Source organism: Lagenorhynchus albirostris, chromosome 15, assembly GCF_949774975.1.
Source record: "Lagenorhynchus albirostris chromosome 15, mLagAlb1.1, whole genome shotgun sequence".
NCBI classification, from domain to species: domain Eukaryota; kingdom Metazoa; phylum Chordata; class Mammalia; order Artiodactyla; family Delphinidae; genus Lagenorhynchus; species Lagenorhynchus albirostris.
This window is the reverse complement of record NC_083109.1, coordinates 20,861,665-20,880,474: the sequence shown is the minus strand read 5'-3', so window position 1 is coordinate 20,880,474 and position 18,810 is coordinate 20,861,665. Positions and strand designations below refer to the sequence as shown.

The 18,810-nt window shown below is 48.1% G+C and overlaps 1 protein-coding gene across 1 annotated transcript in view; it reads left to right on the top strand.

Annotated features, from left to right (window-relative positions):
* The window catches only part of PPP1R16B (protein phosphatase 1 regulatory subunit 16B), a 103,623-nt gene extending 87,309 nt beyond the window's left edge, over nucleotides 1-16,314 (top strand). Inside the window, exons 7-11 of the mRNA XM_060125078.1 lie at nucleotides 2,922-3,047; nucleotides 3,587-3,662; nucleotides 4,331-4,460; nucleotides 4,559-4,727; nucleotides 11,551-16,314. Of these exons, the coding sequence (XP_059981061.1) occupies nucleotides 2,922-3,047; nucleotides 3,587-3,662; nucleotides 4,331-4,460; nucleotides 4,559-4,727; nucleotides 11,551-12,060 (1,011 nt within the window). The 3' untranslated portion in view covers nucleotides 12,061-16,314. The remainder of the gene's footprint in view (nucleotides 1-2,921; nucleotides 3,048-3,586; nucleotides 3,663-4,330; nucleotides 4,461-4,558; nucleotides 4,728-11,550) is intronic.
* Nucleotides 16,315-18,810: the final 2,496 nt, after the last annotated feature.

Sequence of the window (18,810 nt, the reverse complement as noted above, 5' to 3'; positions counted from 1 at the left end):
AAAAACTATTTATTTACTTATTTATTTTATAGTTAATTTACGATATTATATTAGTTTTGGGTGTATAACATAGCGTTTCAATATTTTTATAGATTATACTCCAGTTAAAGTTCTGACAAAGCAATAGCCAATATTCCCTGTATTGTACAATATATCTTTGTTGCTTATTTATTTTATACATAATAGTTTGTATCTCTCAATCCTCTACCCCATCTTGCCCCTCCCCCATCCCTCTCAATATTGGTGAGTCTGTTTCTGTTTTGTTATATACATTCACTTGTTTATTTTTTAGATTCCACATATAAGTGATAACATATTTGTCTTTCTCTGTCTGACTTATGTCACTTAAGTGTAATACCCTCTGGGTCCATCCACATGGCTGCAAATGGCAGAATTTCATTCTTTTTTATGGCTGAGTAATATTCCATTGTCTATATATACCACACCTTCTTTATTCATTCATCTTTGATGGACACTTAGTTTGCTTCCGTATCTTGGCAATTGTAAATAATGCTGCTATGAACACTGGGGTGCATGTATCTTTTCAAATTAGTGTTTTCATTTTCTTTGGATATATACCCAGCAGTGGAATTGCTGTATCATATGGTAGTTCCATTTTTAGGTTAATGCACCTCATGCCCTTTTCTATGAACAAGGTCCCTGCTCAGATCACCTGCTCAGCCCAGAACTCAAGGATAGAGTCAGGTAGTTGGATTGAGTACTGCTGCATGAACGCTGTATGAAATCATGGCCAGGCTGTATCAGGGAGTTGCCCACCATAGCTGGAGCTCCTCTGGGTCTGTGGCTCAGTCCTCTAGACACAGGGGTCTGCTCCGCTTGCGCTGGCCTCATAAGTGGCTCACCCACATGGGCCGGGCACATACTAGGTCTCAGGTCTTCCCAGTAAAGTGGGGAGATGAATAGTACCTTCCTTAAGCATTGTTGGGAGGACTAAATGAGATTCTGCATGTAGGTGCTCAGCACAGAGTCTGTAACTGCTCAATAGATGCTAATGATTAACACATTATTATTATTAACATTAGCACTCTACTGTATATAAAATAGATAAACAACAAGGATCTACTGTATAGCACAGGGAACTATATTCAATATCTTGCAATAACCTATAATGGAGAAGAATCTGAAAAAGAATATATATATATATATGTACGTATGTATAATTGAATGACTTTGCTGTACACCTGAAGCATTGTAAATCAACTGTACTTTAATAAAACAAAAAACCACCAATATTGCTCTCCCAGTCATACCTTTTTATTCCCAGCCATGTATGTGACCCCACAGCTTGTAATGTCTGGCTGTCCAGCTGTGTGTCATTCCCAACCACTGGCAAGCAGCAGATATTTATAAATCAGATAATGATACCAACTTTCACGTGTGCCTGTACCAGATCACACCCTGAGTTTTTTCTACAAATTAAAAAATAAAGGAAAACCTCTATTTGCCAGAACCTTACAGCAACCTGACCCCAGGATGATGCAGCATCTGGCCATCAGGGCTCTGTTCTGAAGGCCATGCTTTCCCTGTCCCACTGGCTGGGGCTCTGTTGCCCCAGACCTTGGCCCCCCCGAGAGCCCTCTGATTTCCTCCCAGCCTGGCTTCTGCTGGCCTCCTTGGGCTCTCACCTGTCTCCCACCTTGTCTGGGCATTTGGTTTCTCTTTGCCTCGTCTCCTTCTCGCTCCTCCATCCATTCCCACAGTGCATCTTGTCATCACTTATGGCTCTCTAAGGATGTTCATCACTTACTGAGGGTGCGTCACGTGCTAAGTACTTTATGTGTTTTCTGGGAGATTGGGCAAGTGGACAACTGAGGTCTGCAAGGTGGTATCCATCACCAGAGGCCTTAAATGGTGCCAGGTAAGAGAGATGGGGCCTCAACATGAGCTTTCCCTTATTGGATGTATTGGGTATCTATTGCTGCATAACATACTAACACAATATGTAACATCTCAAAACAACAATAAATATTTATTATCTCACATCGTTTCTGTAGGTCAGGGAATTGGGAGCAGCTTAGCTGGGTGGCCCTGGCATGGAGTCTCTCATGAGGTTACAGTCAAGATGTCAGCCAGGGATGCAGTCATCTGAAGGCTTGACCGGGGCTGGAGGACTCACTTCCAACATGGCACACTCACATGGCTGCAAGTTAACACTGGCTGTCGGCAGGAGACCTCAGTTTCTCATCTCTTAGGCTGTCTCCTTAGGGCTGCTTAAGGGTCCTCACAACATGATGGCTGCCTCCCTCTAGAGTGACTGATGCAAGAGAGTCTAAGGTGGAAGCAGCAATGACTTTTATAATCTCAGAAATCACACACCACCACTTCACCACATCCTATTTGTTTGAAGTGAGTCACTTGTTCTGGCCCACATTCAAGGAGGGAGGCATTAAGCTTCACCTTTTTTTTTCTTTTAATTTTTAAAATTTTATTTTTGGCTGCACTGCGTGGCTTGTGGGATCTTAGTTCCCCGACCAGGGATTGAACCCAGGCCCTTGGCAGTGAAAGCGTGGAGTCCTAACCGCTGGACCACAGGGAATTCCCTAAGCTTCATCTTTTAAAGAGAGATGTGTCAAAGAATTTGTAGACATACTTTAAAACCACCCTATTGGACCTGTGAGACCCCTTCTACAGGGCTCGATGCAGAGTAGGGACTCAGTGAATGCTGTCGCCTTAACTATAGGGCTTGAAGACGGGAGAAAGGCTCGCCTGTCTGCCTTACCTTCTAGTTCCACGTTGCAGACTTACTAATGCTCTGTAACATGGCTGGTATTTCCACCGCATTCTATTCCATTCTGCTGGCCCCAAGTATGATCTGGGACTTGGGTCAGGGAACGGGCTCTCCTGCCTCCAAATGAGGGACCAGCCCCATGTGGAATGCTCACGTCTTTCCTCTCCTTCAGCTGCACATAGCTGGAGCCAATGGATACCTGCGGGCAGCCGAGCTCCTCCTGGACCACGGGGTGCGCGTGGATGTGAAGGACTGGGATGGCTGGGAACCCCTGCACGCGGCTGCCTTCTGGGGACAGGTAGTTGTCACCCACAGGGCTGTGAAGGAGGCCATCACAGGGTCAACCTGCTGTCCTTTGGGCTGGAAGTTGGTTCAAAAGAACACAAGACCCACTTAGGGTGTTGGCTACGGCTAGTATGTGGGATATGAAAAGACCTAGGGAGTTTGCAGAAATGATTGACGAGTTGTGTCCTAACAAGACGACAATCCAATTTGCTGGAAAATTCCCCACATTTCTGCCTTGAATAGTTTCTCCATTTGTCTCCCAGATAGAAATCTCGGTGGCTTTCACCATTCCTCTTTAAACACCTGACAGCTCTGGAGTTATAGCTGACTCCTTCTTCTGTCCCTTGGTATGGCCCAGACATGCTGGAGGAGGTGTCAAGCCAATTGCATTTGCCGGGATTCCTGGCTTTAGGGGGCAGAGCCTTCCCTGGGAGTCAGCTTTGCCCCACCATTCTTTGGATCACATCCTAAGAAGCTTTGAACACTCTCTCCACCTCCTAGGCTTTCTGAGCCCTGGGCAAGGGGGAACCTTGGCTTCTTCCTGTGTTTCAGATGCAGATGGCAGAGCTATTAGTGTCCCATGGGGCCAGTCTCAGTGCTAGGACGTCCATGGATGAGATGCCAATAGGTAAGTTCAGGACAACACTTGGTACATACATAAGCATTCATCGAGTTTTTGATGAATAGAGGATAAATGGTTAAATATATGGTTGGATAGACGGTGGGTTGGTGTGTGGATGGATAGTTGGATGAATGAATATATTAATGGGTGGTAGATGGATGGATGGATGGATGGATAAGTGGATGAATGTATGTATGAATGAATAAAAGGATGGGTGGGTAGAGGATGAGTCTATGGATGGATGACTGGTTCAGCGAATAGGTAGACGGCTGAATGAAAGGATGAGGTGGATTGAGTGGGTAGGGATGTATGATTTCAGCATCTTTTCATAAGTTCTTGCTTGGGCTATGTGGGGTACCTGCTTGTTTCTCTTGATACTTTTTGTGGGGAATTAATGACTCCTCTTGGAAGCTATCAAAGGTGTCTGAATCCTTCGGTCATAACTGGGAATTGGGACTGTACACGGGACGTGGGTTTCCTCTTCTTACACTCCTCTAAGGATTGAGTCGTAGCCCAGGAAATAAGGCTGGCCCTGTTTTCTCCCCTCCTCCCATGTCCCAAAAGATGCTGGGAGTTTTCAGTGGGTTGGCGTGGCAGCTCCTCTGGTCTGGAGGGCCCTCAGGGGCCACAGCCCCCTGCACTATCCCCCACCATGGGCTCCTTTGCCCCTTCAGACCTGTGTGAAGAGGAAGAGTTCAAGGTACTGCTGTTGGAGCTAAAACACAAGCACGACGTGATCATGAAGTCGCAGTTGAGGCACAAGTCATCCTTGAGCCGGAGGACGTCCAGTGCGGGCAGCCGCGGGTGAGTCAGGGGCAGGGCAGCCGGGGCGCCCGAGGATGCCCCCACCCATGGCGCCTGGATGCAGCCTCTCAGCATCCCCCCACCCCCACTCCCCTTAGGAAGGTGGTGCGTCGAGCCAGCCTGTCGGACAGAACCAACCTGTACAGGAAGGAATATGAGGGAGAGGCCATACTATGGCAGCAGAGGAGCGCAGCCGACGATCAGCGGACCTCCACCTACAATGGGGACATCAGGGAGACCAGGACAGACCAAGAGAATAAGGACCCGGTGAGTGCCTGCCTCCTGCCTGGCCCCCGTCTTGGTCACTGCAGTGGGAGGGGGACAGGGCCCCAGCCTGGTGTTGCCTCTTCATCTCAGAGCCTTCAGAGGGAGGTCAGCTGGCCAGTGCCCTTAAACTAGCTGGATCCTGTCTGATGTGGGCAGCTACCGTGGTTAATGGGGCAAGCGTAGGGTGTGTTCCTGTCAGAGCTGGGAGACTTGCACACAGTAGGGACTCATAATTGCCAGGGAGTGAGTGATCACCATGTGCCTGCTTGGGCTCCAGCAGAAGAGAGATTTAGTTCTGAGCTGCCCAGAAGAGAGATTTAGTAGGGCAGCCACCCTGGGAGAGAGGGCACTACAACTTCTTCGGGGGAAATAGAACAAGATGTTGAGAATTGTGTTGAGACATCAGGTTGGAAGAAAATTTTTGAAAAATAGTAAGGGGCTGGCAGGACATCTAAGAAGCCGGCTCCAGGAGGAGCCAATGGTCTGGGCATTCAACCACTTTCCTAAGAGGATGCTGTATTAGTTTCTGAGAGCTGCTGTAACGAAAGACTGCAAACTTGGTGGGTTGAAGCAACAGAAATGTATTCTCTCCCAGTTCTGGAGGCCAGAGGTCTAAAAATCAAGGTGTCAACAGGGTTGGCTCCTTCTGGGGTCTCAGAAGGGAAATCTGTTCCATGCCTCTCTCCTAGCTTTTGACGGCTCAGGCCTTCCTTGGCTTTTTGCTAGCAGGCCTCCAGTCACTGCCTCTGTCTTGACATGGCCTTCCTTGTATATGTGTGTGTATCTCTGTTTTCTCTTAGAAAGATACCAGTCATTGGATTAGGGCCCACCCTCATCCAGTATGACCTCATCTTTTTTTCTTTTTCCTAACATCTTTATTGGAGTATAATTGCTTTACAATGTTGTGTTAGTTTCTGCTGTATAACAAAGTGAATCCGCTATACATATACATATATGCCCATATCCCCTCCCTCTTGCGTCTCCCTCCCACCCTCCCTATCCCACCCCTCTAGGTCTCATCCAATGTGACCTCATCTTAATTTAACTGATTACACCTGCAAAGACCCTACTTCCAAATAAGGCTACACTCAGAGATGTGGGGTGGGTATGAGTTTTGGGGGGACACTGTTCGACTCAGTACCGATACACGCAGGTCCATGCATGGCTGCAGCCTTGCTGAGAGGAGTGAGCAGGTTTGGGACCAGAGCAGAATTGCTGGGGACAAGAAGGAAGAGGCTGACCATACCAGTAGGGGTCTGCCTTTGTGGTTCTTCCATTACACGATGAGCAGTTGAAAACATTTCTAGCAAGTGTTGCTTTGGAGGGATGCAAAATGTCTCAGTGGGGCCCTGCTTTCCTGCGTGAACAGGGAGGTCACATGAGGGCTTGTCTTGCCAGCTGGAGAGAAGGCAAGAGAATCCCCATCAAAGCACTGGCTGGGATGGAGCCGGCACACGTGGAGCTTTTGTCTTCCTTCTTCCCTAAACTTGGAGGTTGGTAGAGAAAAGAGTTGTAGATCAAAATCGAATCACATTTCAAATGCCTCCCAGCTATGCTTTAATTATTTTTTCTTTGTGATTCATGTGTAACTTGTGTTAAGTACACAAAGCTTAAATGAATTTTTCAATACACTTACAAACACATACCTTCCGATGAAAGTATAGAGCATTTTTGTCATCCCAGAAGGCTCCCATGTTCTCTTTTCCAAGGACTTCTCCCACCCCAAAGGTAGCCACTATTTAACTTGGAGCACTAAAGATTAGTTTTGCACCTGCATCTGCATATGAATGGACCCAGGCAGTCTATGGTTCTTTGTGTTTGGTTTCTTTTTTGGGGGGGATGGTACGCGGGCCTCTCCCTGTTGTGGCCTCTCCCGTTGCGGAGCACAGGCTCCGGACGCGCAGGCTCAGCGGCCATGGCTCACGGGCGCAGCCGCTCCGCGGCATGTGGGATCTTCCCGGACCGGGGCACGAACCCGCGTCCCTTGCATCGGCAGGCGGACTCTCAACCACTGCGCCACCAGGGAAGCCCTGTGTTTGGTTTCTTTGTGTCTCCGAGATTCCTCCACGTGGTGGCATTCAGCAGCAGTTCATTCTTTTTCATTGCTCTGTAAATTCTATTATTTACATAGTCTACAATTTATGTGTCCATTCGTCCGTTGGTGGACATTTGGGTTGTTTCCAGCCTGGGCTATTTTGAATAAAGCTGCTCCGGACATCCTTGTGTGTGTCTTTTGATGGACACAAGCGCTGTTTTCTGGAGGGTATTTACCAAGGAATGCGGTATGAGTCACGGGGTAGGCGATATGTACCTTTCAGAGATCCCGCCAGGCAGTTTTCCAGAGCAGTTGTACCTGTCTGCTCTCCCTTCAGCAGTGAAGGCGCCTTTCTTGCCAGCTGTTGGGATAGTTAGTTCTCTGCGTGTGAGCCGTCCTGGTGGGGTTGCTGTGTAGCTCAAATTTTTAGTTTGTTTTTCCCTGATGGTGGATGATGTTGAACCTTTTCTTGTGCTTATTGGCCAACTGGTTATCTCTTTGTGCTTCATCTGTTCTTTAGCCCTTTTTTATTGGGCTGTTTATCTTTTCCTTATTGATTCATAGGAGAGACTGAGATTCTTCAAGAAACCCTCAGGGGTTTCCCTCTCCACGCCTGCTCCTTTCCGTGTGTCTATTCAGATCTCACAGGCCCCAGGATTCTCTCAGAAGTGCTCATTGATGTAGAGTTTCATAAACCATTAGCCCTGTAGGGAAAGGGTGGGGGGATAGGGATGCTGGAGACCAGCCTGAGTTAGGTCTGAGTTTGTTGTTATTGTTAATTTCTGGAGATTCCTCATCAAGGCTTCAGTTTATCTGGAGTTGAGTGAAAGCAATCAGATGGGCCACTTGGCCTCAGGGGCTGGGGTTTCAGACCAGGGAGGAGAAGACAGGGTACAGAGATGGCACAGCCAGAAGCAGGCAGTCCTCTCTCAGGTGCTCAGAAGTCCTGTCCCAGGGAAACCGTCAGGGTCCAGGGTCCCTGTCCCAGCCCCAGAGGGAACAAGGAGGTCACAGGATACAGCTGCAAAGCTCAAAGCTCCTTCCTTTTTTGTTCCTACTACCTTTCAAGGCCTTAGGTGCTGTCAAGGACATAATAGTCTATAAGGTAGGGATTCTCAAAGTGTGGTCCCTGGACCAGCAGTGTCAGTGTCACCTGGGAACTTGTTAGAAATGCAGATTCTCAGGCCCCACCCCAGATGTACCAAATCAGAATCCCTGGGGCTGAGGCCCAGCACTCTCTGTTTTAACCAGCCCTGCAAAGGATTATGATGCATGCATGAATTTGAGAACCACTGATCTAAGGGAGTATTTGCTCAGCCTGACTCCCAAGTCAGGTTTCTGTCAAGGCTCTGTGCTGTTAACCCCCAGGGCTGGCTTGGGTACATGGTTTTGGCAGAGCTGATTCACTGATAGCAGGCACAGCAGTAATAAGACAACCCCGTCTCTTCAACCAGTGGTTCACAATCTTAACTGTAAAAGAAAATCACCTTGGGGTGGTGTTTTGCTTTTGTTTTGAAAAAACCTGATGTCCAGGCTGCAGTCCCAACTGATTAAATCAGAATCTCCAGGCTTGGGGCTCAGGCATTGTATTAATTAATTAATTAATCTTTGGCTGCATTGGGTCTTCATTGTTGCTCACGGGCTTCCTCTAGTTGCGGCGAGCCGGGGCTACTCTTGGCTGCAGTGCGCGGGCTTCTCATTGCGGTGGCTTCACTTGTTGTGGAGCACGGGCACGTGGGCTTCAGTAGTTGTGGCACGAGGGCTCAGTAGTTGTGGCTCGCAGGCTCTAGAGCGCAGGCTCAGTAGTCGTGGTGCACAGGCTTAGTTGCTCTGTGGCATGTGGGATCCTCCTGGACCAGAGATTGAACGCTTGTCACCTGCATTGGCAGGCGGATTCTTAACCACTGCGCCACCAGGGAAGTCCCTATTTATCTATTTAATGAATAGACTTTATGTATTTATTTACTTTTTGACTAGTTTTAGGTTTTCAGATAAATAAGTGGGGGGAATTCCCTGGTGGTCCAATGGTTAAGACTCCACACTTCCACTGCAGGGGTATGGGTTTGATCCCCGGTCGGGTAACTAAGATCCCACACGCTGCGATACAGCCAAAAAAAAAAAAAAAGAAAAAGAAGTGGGAAGTACGGACAGTTCCAATACACCCTCGTTATCATGCCCCCCTGTTTCCACTATTATTAACCTCTTGCTTTAGTGTAGTATACACGTTATCATTGATGAGCCAGTATTGATACATTATATTAACTAAAGTCCATAGTTTCCATTAGGGTTCACTTTTCTGGTTGTATGTTCTATGGATTTTAACAAATATATAATGTCATGTGTCCATCATTAAAGTGTCATACAGAATATTTTCATTGCCCTAAAAATCCCTGATGCTCCCTATTCATCCCTTCCCAACCCCAGGCAATCACTGATCTTTTTACCGTCTCCAAAGTTTTGCCTTTTCCAAAATCATACAGTATGTTGATTGAATCACACAGCATGTTGCTTTTCAGTTCGGCATTGCATGTGTTTAAAATCTCCCAGATGATTCCAATATGCACTCAAGGCTGAGAACGAGTGTCTTCCATCCCTGCTGCTCAAATTATTCGCAGGAACGTGTTAGAAATGCTGAAATTTGCGTCCCAACCCAGACCTAGTGAATCAGAATATACATTTTAACAAGATCCCCAGGTGACTCATATGCACATGAAAGATTGAGAAGCACTGATTTAGACCATCAAGAATCTGCATCCTCCCATCCCATTTGTCATCAGTTTGCCTGCATAGTTCAGAAGAAGCCACTGAAGAAACAGAAGAAACACACACATAAATGGAAACTTGCTATGGGAAGCATTCCTCTCCTTACCATATTTTAATCTAATTATATATTTCTTGGAGATCTTTCCAAGAAATCAGATTCTTGGAATCACAAGTCAGCACATAGAGACTTCCTTCATTTTTTCCTACCAGCTCCAGAACAGTCTAATACAAGTACTTGCCATAATTTCCCACCTGCCTAATGACGGTTTTCATGCTCCCCTGAGGGAATCTATCTGTGAAACAAAGTCCTGGAAATGGGCATGCTTGTGCAAAGTATATATTTTTCTTAAAAAAAATTTTTTTTTTTGTGGATGGTGTGACATTGCCCTCCAAAGAAGTTGTGGCAGTTGACACTCCTGTCTACTTCCCACACCCCTGCAAGCACTGAATAATAACAAACTTTAAAAATATTTGTCAGGAATTCTCTGGCAGTCCAGTGGTTAGGACTCTGTGCTTTCACTGCTGAAGGCCCAGGTTTGATCCCTGGTCAGGGAACTGAGATTCCACAAGCCACTCAGTACACTTCCCTGCCAACCAAAAAAAAAATGTGTTGGGACTTCCATGATGGTCCAGTGGTTAAGAATCCACCTTCTAATGCACGGGACAGAGGTTCGATCCCTGGTCAGGATCCGGGCAACTAAGCCCGTGCGCCACAACTACTGAGCCCGCGTACCACAACAAAGACCCGACGCAGCCAAAAGTAAATAAATGATAAATAAATAAATATTATTTAAGAATTTGTCAATGTGATGGGTAAAAATGATATTTTGTTGTTTAAATTTTTATGTCATTAACTATTTGTGAGATTGAAAATTTTTCCTACATTTATATGCTATATAGATCTACATTTTGCTGTGATCTGAATATTAATGTCCTTTGCCTGTTTTTTCCGTTGGGTAGTTGGGCTTTTTCAAATGGACTTTTAGGAGCTCTTTATACATTTGGAAATTAGTCCCTTTTCTCTTATAGGTTGTAAATATATTTCTAGTTTTTCATGTGTCTTTTGACTTTGCTATGCTTTATATTTTCGTCACTGTCAGATGAATCTACCTTTTAGTCATAGTTTCTAGGCTGCAGCTACTTTTTAAATTTTTTTTGTGGTACGCGGGCCTCCCACCGCTGCGGCCCCAGACGCGCAGGCCCGGCGGCCACGGCCCATGGGCCCAGCCACTCCGCGGCACGCGGGATCCTCCCGGAGCGGGGCACGAACCTGTGTCCCCTGCATCGGCAGGTGGACTCCCAACCACTGCGCCACCAGGGAAGCCCATAGGCTGCAGCTACTTTTAAAGCTCTTATTACCCAGGGATTTCCAGGTATAAAAGATCTCTGGGTAAGAGCGTCTTCCATTTGTAGTGGAGATATACCAGGGGCTAAGAGGAAGGATTACAAGTGACCCAACTAAAATCGACTTACACAAAAAAGAGATGCATTGGCTTATGTAACTGGAAAGTCTGGGGCCAAGTGGATCCAGGGGCTCAAAACATATCATCAGGATGCAGTCTCTCTCTCTCTCAGTCTCTGTCTCTTTCAGTCTTCCTTAGTGCTGGCTTCACAGCCAAGTAGACCCTTTGAAATGGTATCTCCCCAGTACATCATTCTTACCAGCGTAGTTCCTACAGAAATAGATCTGCTCTTTCCCAACTTTTCTAGCACAAGTCCCAGGGTTGAGTTTCACTGAACCAATTTCAGTCAGGAACCCACCCCTGAACCAATTCCTGTAGGGAGTTTATTGATTGGCCAGGCCTGGGGTCGTGGTCTTTTGCTGGGAGCAAAGGTGAGAGTGGGTCAACTCTATCAAAACCCATAGATTGGTGAGTTCCCCAAAGGAAAATAGAAGTCTTGTTACCCAGGTAGGGAAAACGGATGAGGACAGGCCCAAACAATCATGCTTTCAGCAGAGGCACAAGTGGGGTATGGGTTCATATCTTCCAGCCAGCTGGTAACGTTGTCCTTCTCACCCTCAAGAACCCCAGGCTGGAGAAGCCCGTGCTGCTCTCCGAGTTTCCTACCAAGATCCCACGAAGTGAAATGGACGTGCCTGTTGAGAACGGCCTCCGGGCTCCGGTCAGCACCTACCAGTATGCGCTGTCCAACGGGGATGTCTGGAAAGTGCATGAGGTGCCGGACTACAACATGGCCTATGGCAACCCTGGCATGGCCGATGCCACCCCGCCCTGGAGTGGCTACAAGGAACAGAGCCCCCAGACGCTTCTGGAGCTGAAGCGGCAGCGGGCTGCTGCCAAGCTGCTCAGCCACCCCTTCCTGAGCACCCATCTGGGTAGCGGCATGGGCAGGACGGGTGAGGGCGGCAGCGAAGGCAAGGCCCCTTTGATCGGAGGCAGAACTTCCCCGTACAGCAGCAATGGGACCTCGGTGTATTACACGGTCACCAGTGGAGACCCCCCACTCTTGAAGTTCAAGGCCCCCATGGAGGAAATGGAGGAGAAGGTCCACGGCTGCTGCCGCATCTCCTAGTCCCTGAGGGATGGAGGGGAGGGATGCTCTGGGGAGAGGGTCCCTGGAATCCAGGCCAGCCCAGGAGCCCTGGCTGGGGAGGCTTCCGAGGGCAGCTGGGGAGAGCTGGGCTCTGCTTTCCAGAGGAACGCTAACCTCACCTCTCAGCCAGCTGCCCATAGCATCACCACTTCCCACGGTTCTGCTTCTTGCCGCACTGTCTGCCATCAAACACAAGGCCCATAGTGGCTTCCTGACTCATCCTGCTGTCAGATTTCGGGAGCGTGGGCTGGGATTCCGGTTCTGTTGTTGGTAAAGGCTTCTCTGGACCAGTACTCACATGTGACGTATCAATACACACACACACACACACACAATCAACATGTGTAGGGATGACACAGCTGGGCTCATGGGAAGCAGGTGGGACTGAGAATTTGTGGGCTCTTCCCAACAGGACTGAAGTTAAGACTCAGAGTTTTGTTGCCACTGCCAACATGGCTTTAGCAGGGGAGGAGGCCTGCTAAGCTGATACCTGTCAGCCTGCCCAGAGCCCTACCAGGGTTTGCTATCATCATCCACATCCGGCAGGAACAGGAGGTCCTCTCTGCATCCAGACGGAGCTATGCGCCCACGTCGGGTGGATGACACGGGCGTAGGCCTGCTCCCCACAGCCTTGCTTGTGCCAAGTGCCACCTGTGTGAGTGCCCAGGGGCCAAGGTGGAAAACCTGGCTATTCCAATCCTGGAATAATCCAAATCATATTTTGCTCTTGGGTGGAAGCATCAAAAGATGGAGGGGAGAGAGAACAAAGGTAGTGTTTCCAAAAGTGCATTTGCTGAAAGAATTCTTTTAGGCTACAAAGCTTCAGGTTGGGAAGGGGGTCCACTGAATTAGTTTTCTTTCCTGAACAGTATCACGATCACTAGGTTTTACTGACTGGTGTTGGACAAATGAAGCTAAGCAAGAAACTTCAGTTGGAAGGGCTTTTCCAGGGAGAGAGGCGAATTCATGTTGTTAATTTCTGCAGACATCTCTGGTAACCATGACAGAGCCCAGCGCCCTGGCCAACCTTTGTGAATATTCGGCTGATTTCAGTCCAGCCTGTCTCAGCCGGCCCTCCTCAGACGAAGCCATCAGAGTGAGCAGTGGGGGGCTGCCGGGGCCCCTACCTCTCCCAGAGTGAATGCTCAGCACTCCCAGGCCAGCTTTGCATTTTCTGGAATGCTTGGTGAGACGGGTTTGCCAGTTGGCCCTTGTGAGTTCCTGTCTGGCCCAGGAGCTCCCATCCTGCTCCTGCCAGAGTGGTGACAGCCCAAGGCTGAAAATCTAAGGTGCACATGGTCCAACACCCTGCACTGCATTCAGGAGAGCGGTGGTGGGGCTGTAGTTGGGTCTTGCCCCAGCTCTACTATTTCATAGCCCCAATCTTTCTGATGCTGCGGAGGGAAGCCTATGAGAGACAGGCTGCCTGCCACCTCTCCACTGCATTCTCTCGTGAGCCCCTTTGAAATTGTTGCCCATGAGTTGGGCGCTATCCATGGAATCAGCCCAAACCTCCTGGTATAACTAACGAACTGCAGGTTTGTTTCCTGCTCTGTGCCCCCTTTACTTGTCTAAAACTACCTCTTTAGAGCTCTGAAGGGGCCCCTGAGGTCCAGATTCTGGAATTTGGGGGGCAAATCTGGGTTTCCTTTAACCCTTTTCTTTCTGAGCTTATGAGAAATTCTCACCGAGGGACATCTGGGCCAGAGGCTGGGGCTGGAGAAGCCCCCTTGTGCCACAGTCCTAGTAATGAGGTCTGCTGTTTGTCCCAGTCCTCCACTGTGGTCGCCATGGCTCCCATAGCCCAGAGGCAGAGATAGCTGGATCCCAAGGGCCTCGCTGATGCTTTACCAGGAGCAGGGCAGCTGGGTCAGAGAACAGTGCTCCTGGATGCAGGGAGAGTCACAGCACCAGGTCACTCCCACCCCAGCTCCAGGACGGATCCAGTCCAGGGTGGAAAGGCAGGTCAGGCGACTTCAGACAGGTGTGCGTGACACCTGCCACATCCCTGGGGTCTGGGGCTGACTCTCCATCATCTCATCCTATGGCTGGAGCAGGGCAGGGATGATTCAAAACACACATGCCTTTTAGGCTTTAAAATAGTGTTCAGATCAGACTGACACTGAAATTCCTCTTGAGCCCACTTGAGCTGCAAGCTGGGAGGTGCTGAGGGAAGACACACGCTCCGAGGAGAGAGCTGTGTACGTTTTCAGATCTGTTTGCTCAGGGGCCAGAGACTGAAGGTATTTATTGCCCGCTCTGAGCCCTTCTGGCTGTTGCCTCCTTCCTCCTTTGCTTCCTGCCTCCTGGGCCGTTCCTCTCCCACCCAGAAGGCTGGGAATCCCAGCTGATCCCCTGACAGGAGCCAACTGCAGACTCTTGGGCTTTAGCGCGTGTTTTCAGTCGGGGATAAACCATTCCCTTCAAGTACCTGGGGGAACTTTCCCTGTGGGTCTCCTAGGTGTCGAGGGACAAGCTGGGGCCAAGGTCATTCATTTATTCACTCATGTAGTTTATTGAGTAGCTGTGACTCACCAGGCACTGTATTAGGTTCCAGGGATAAAGGAGGAATGAGAGAGTGAGGTCTCATCCTTTGATGATGGTCATGACCATCCTCATGGTCATGAGCATCAACAGCCCCATTCAGTTCACCTGAGACAGAAAGGCTGCATCCTAGTCCAGCAACCTTTTGCTTTTCTGCCCCTAGAATCCCTAGCGTATGAATTTCTTTAGCTGGGAAGCTGCTGACATCACCACCCCTGGATAACATTTGCCACTAAATGGAGATGCCGGATCTTGGGTTCCAGGCAGATACCATCCCAAGTCCACCTGGGACTTTCAAGGATAACTGCCTTTAGGCCAGCATCTTTCAGCCACTGTATAATACCAGTTTGAAGTCAGTGTCTAGAAGAACAAGGAGTCTGGAACTTGTTGCCAAAGGCATCTCAGGTTCTTAAGCTCATTGTCTCTTCCTCATTTTTGCTCATTTATTACCTAGTCCTGCCCCACCAACGGATATTGGGAGGAAAAGGAGCTTCTCCTTTAATATCGAAAACTTTCCTCATGAGTCTGCCTCTATTCCTGGCAGGTGTGGATCAAGGAGCAGGGAGAAAGCTGGCAAGGTCGACCAGATGCCCAGCTCCCGCTTAGACCCAGGTCTGGTGGCAGTTCCTGGCAGATGAAAGAAGGCTACTTCTAAAGCCTGTGCAACATGGCTCCCTCTGAGCTCTCGCCCTTGCTCCCACCTTATGCCCCAAACAACTGAAAATTGGTGGCTATCACCAGAGAGTGAGTTTCTGGCCTGAGAGTAGCTCCAGGAAGTTGAGTGCACCCTAAGCCCAGGTCTTCTGAAGACTTCAGGATGTAGTTCTCCATCAAATATGCAGCATTGGTGAAACTGCTCTGTACTGTTTGGTCAATTTCAATAGGCTTAGAAAAGTTAACAAAGCTGTGTCCCCTATCTTACCCACCAGTTTGCTGGCCTTGTAGTAACATGAGACCATTTTGGTTGTTGGTGTCAGATATCTTTTGATCTTGAGTTCTCCCTTCCACTTGCTTTCCCAGAGCAGAATACTGGGACACTTTCCAGAAGGGCGCTCCTTACGGGATGCCCAGAAGGACTGTATTTAACTCTTGCTATTGTGGCTTGGGGACAGCCTCCCCTCCCCCAGGGCACATAAGAGCAAAGAGTCATGTGGTCAGTGGGTGACTCCGCAGAAGTGACCGCCTCTGCTAGAAGCTTTCCTTGACAGTCTCTTGTTGGCCAGTTGGCCGGAGGGCCTGCTTCCCATGGGCATTGCAAGTGCCACAGTGCGGGGCCTGGCTCTGTGCACCCAGGAAAAGTCTGTAGACCCACAGCCCTCCGCAATAATTCACCAGACCAGAAGCCACTGATGTACAGAGAACATTTAAGAAAAATGTATTTTATGTGAAAAAAAAAAGTTAAAACTCTGTATACTGTATCAGCAGCTTTGTGTAAAAATGGCAATCAAGAGAGTCTAATATATTTAAAACTTTTTTTAAAAAAAATCCTTGTGGATCTTTGATATTGTATTGAAGTAACTTCCAGGTAGCACCACGCCATGCGGCAGTGGTGAGCCCCATGTTCGAGACTGTGGCTCGACCACATCCCAGAGGGGCGCGCCCCTGGAGTTGCTTCCAGCTGCCAAGGCCTGTGACAGAATTCGCTGTTAAGAGTTTTTAATTAAGATTATTAAATTCCTTTTAATAACACCTGTTTAGTGTGGCTGTGTTCATTGCTATGAGCTCGCTTGAACCCTAATGATTTGAATTCACAAAACGGTAGTGCCTGGGATAAAGGGCAGGGGAGGGTTCCAGGTCCCTGATCCCACCACAGAGGGCTCTCCCAGTTGGCCCCTGAATCAGAGGGAGCTCTGAGGGCTCAGATACGGAGAGGTATCTTTCTAGACTGCAAGAAGGTGAAACCTGGTGAAGTCAAGAAAAGAAGGGTGGTTGGAAATGAGCTTCACTCTGTCAAATGCTTCTTTTGAAATTAACATGGAGCCCTATAATAGCTCATATAACATTTCCCCCCACACTTTCAAATGGTTGTCTGATGACACATTTATACGTAACAGGGCTGCCCTTCTCTTCTGTTCTCTTCTTGGAGTGCACTGACCTGTCCTATCCTCTTCTCCCCAAACCACCCCAGTCCTTCTCCTCATACAGTTTATAGTGGGGAAGTAAAATACTACATACTACTTCACATTATTACAACAATTCAGCAGGTGAGACCGTGGTTATTCTCACTTCTGACCTTAGGCAAAGGAGAGATTGACAAACTCTATGATTGCACAGCCCCAGACAGTGGTCATTGTTTGCATCACATACAGAAGTTTGTTGGTGTCTTGGAAGAGGATGAAAAAGGATGCTGTCTTGGACCCTTCTGGATGCTGGCTTCCAGAGCAGGGACACATAGAAATCTCCACACCTGGGCTTGAAAAATTTCATAAACAGGCTGGGTATGGGGAGAGAGGGGAAGAACGGAAGTATCTTCGTAGCAGCGGACATTCATCCATTTAAAAAAGTATATTGAGGACTTCCCTGGTGGCGCAGTGGTTAAGAATCCGCCTGCCAATGCAGGGGACACAGGTTCGAACCCTGGTCTGGGAAGATCCCACATGCCACGGAGCAACTAAGCCCGTGTGCCACAACTACTGAGCCTGTGCTCTAGAGCCCACGAGCCACAACTACGGAGCCCATGTGCCACAACTACTGAAGCCCACGTGCCTAGAGCCCACGCTCTGCAACAAGAGAAGCCACTGCAATGAGAAGCCCGCGCACCACAACGAAGAGTAGCCCCTACTCACCGCAACTAGAGAAAGCCCACGTGCAGCAACGAAGACCCAACGCAGCCAAAAATAAAATAAATTTATTTAAAAAAAGTATATTGATACATGATAATGGTAATGTCTCACATTTATGAAGCACTTTACAGTTGTATATATCTCTTCTCATTTACACAAAGAAAATGAGGCCTAAAATTTGGCTATTAGATTTAACACCATGGAGCTCATGACGATCTTTTTTTTTTAAGATTTTTTTCAATGTGGACCATTTTTAAAGTCGTTATTGAACTGGTTATAATACTGCTTCTGTTTTTTATGTTTTGGTTTTTTTGGCCGTGAGGCATGTGGGTTCCGAGCTCCCCGACCAGGGATCAAACCTGCAACCCCTGCATTGGAAGGCAAAGTCTTAAGCACTGGACTGCCAGGGAAGTCCCTCACAATGATCTTGACAAGAGGTTTTGGTTGGCCAGTGTAGGAATCAGCCTGATTGGACAGGATTCAAGACAGAATGGGAGGAAGACTGGAGATGGCAAGTATAGACAAGTTGTTTGAGGCTTTATGCTATAAAAGTGAGAGTGAAATGGGGAGGAAGCTCTAGAGGGATGTAGGGTCATGAGTGTTGTTTGCAGGATGAAAAATATTACAGCATGTTTGTATGCTGATAGGAATGAACCAGTAAAGCAGGGAAATTGATGATCCAGGAAAGAGGAGGGAATTGCTGGAGAGACATAGGTTAGTAGTAGGGGGATTGGCAACTACTGCCCAAATGGAAGGACTGGCATTAGATAGGCTCACAGACAGCTCATCCATAGTAATGGAAGGCCCAGTATGTGGGCAGAGATGCAAACAGGTAGGAAGATGTGGTGGGAGCATGTGGAACTATCTTCCCTGACTGCTATTATTTTCTCAGTGACATAGAAAGCAAACTCTAAAAGTAAGAATGAGAGAGGAAAAGGTAGAGAGAAGTTAGGGAAATAGAGGCTAGCAGGCAACCTTAAGGGCCCACTTGAGACCATGAATTTCAGGCACAGCTGGTGGGCATGACTGTGTCTTTCTTTTCCCCTGCACTGTATGGCGGCCTGGGTGCAGGAGGAAAGTAGGTGGAGAGTGGGGTTTAACCAGGTTTGGGGTTTTGCCAGGCAAAAAACAAGGAGGTGAGGGACTTCCCTGGCAGTCCTGTGGTTAAGACTTGGCCTTCCAATGCAGGGGGTGCGGGTTTCATCCCTGGTCAGGGAGCTAGGATCCCATATGCCTGGCGGCCAAAAAGCCAAAACATAAAACAGAAGCAATATTGTAACAAATTCAGTAAAGACTTTAAAAATAATCCACATCAAAAAAATAAATCTTAAAAACGAAAGAAAATGATCAGGTGAGAGAAGAGAAAGCTACCTGAAGGTGTAATCAAAGGCGTGGCTATTAT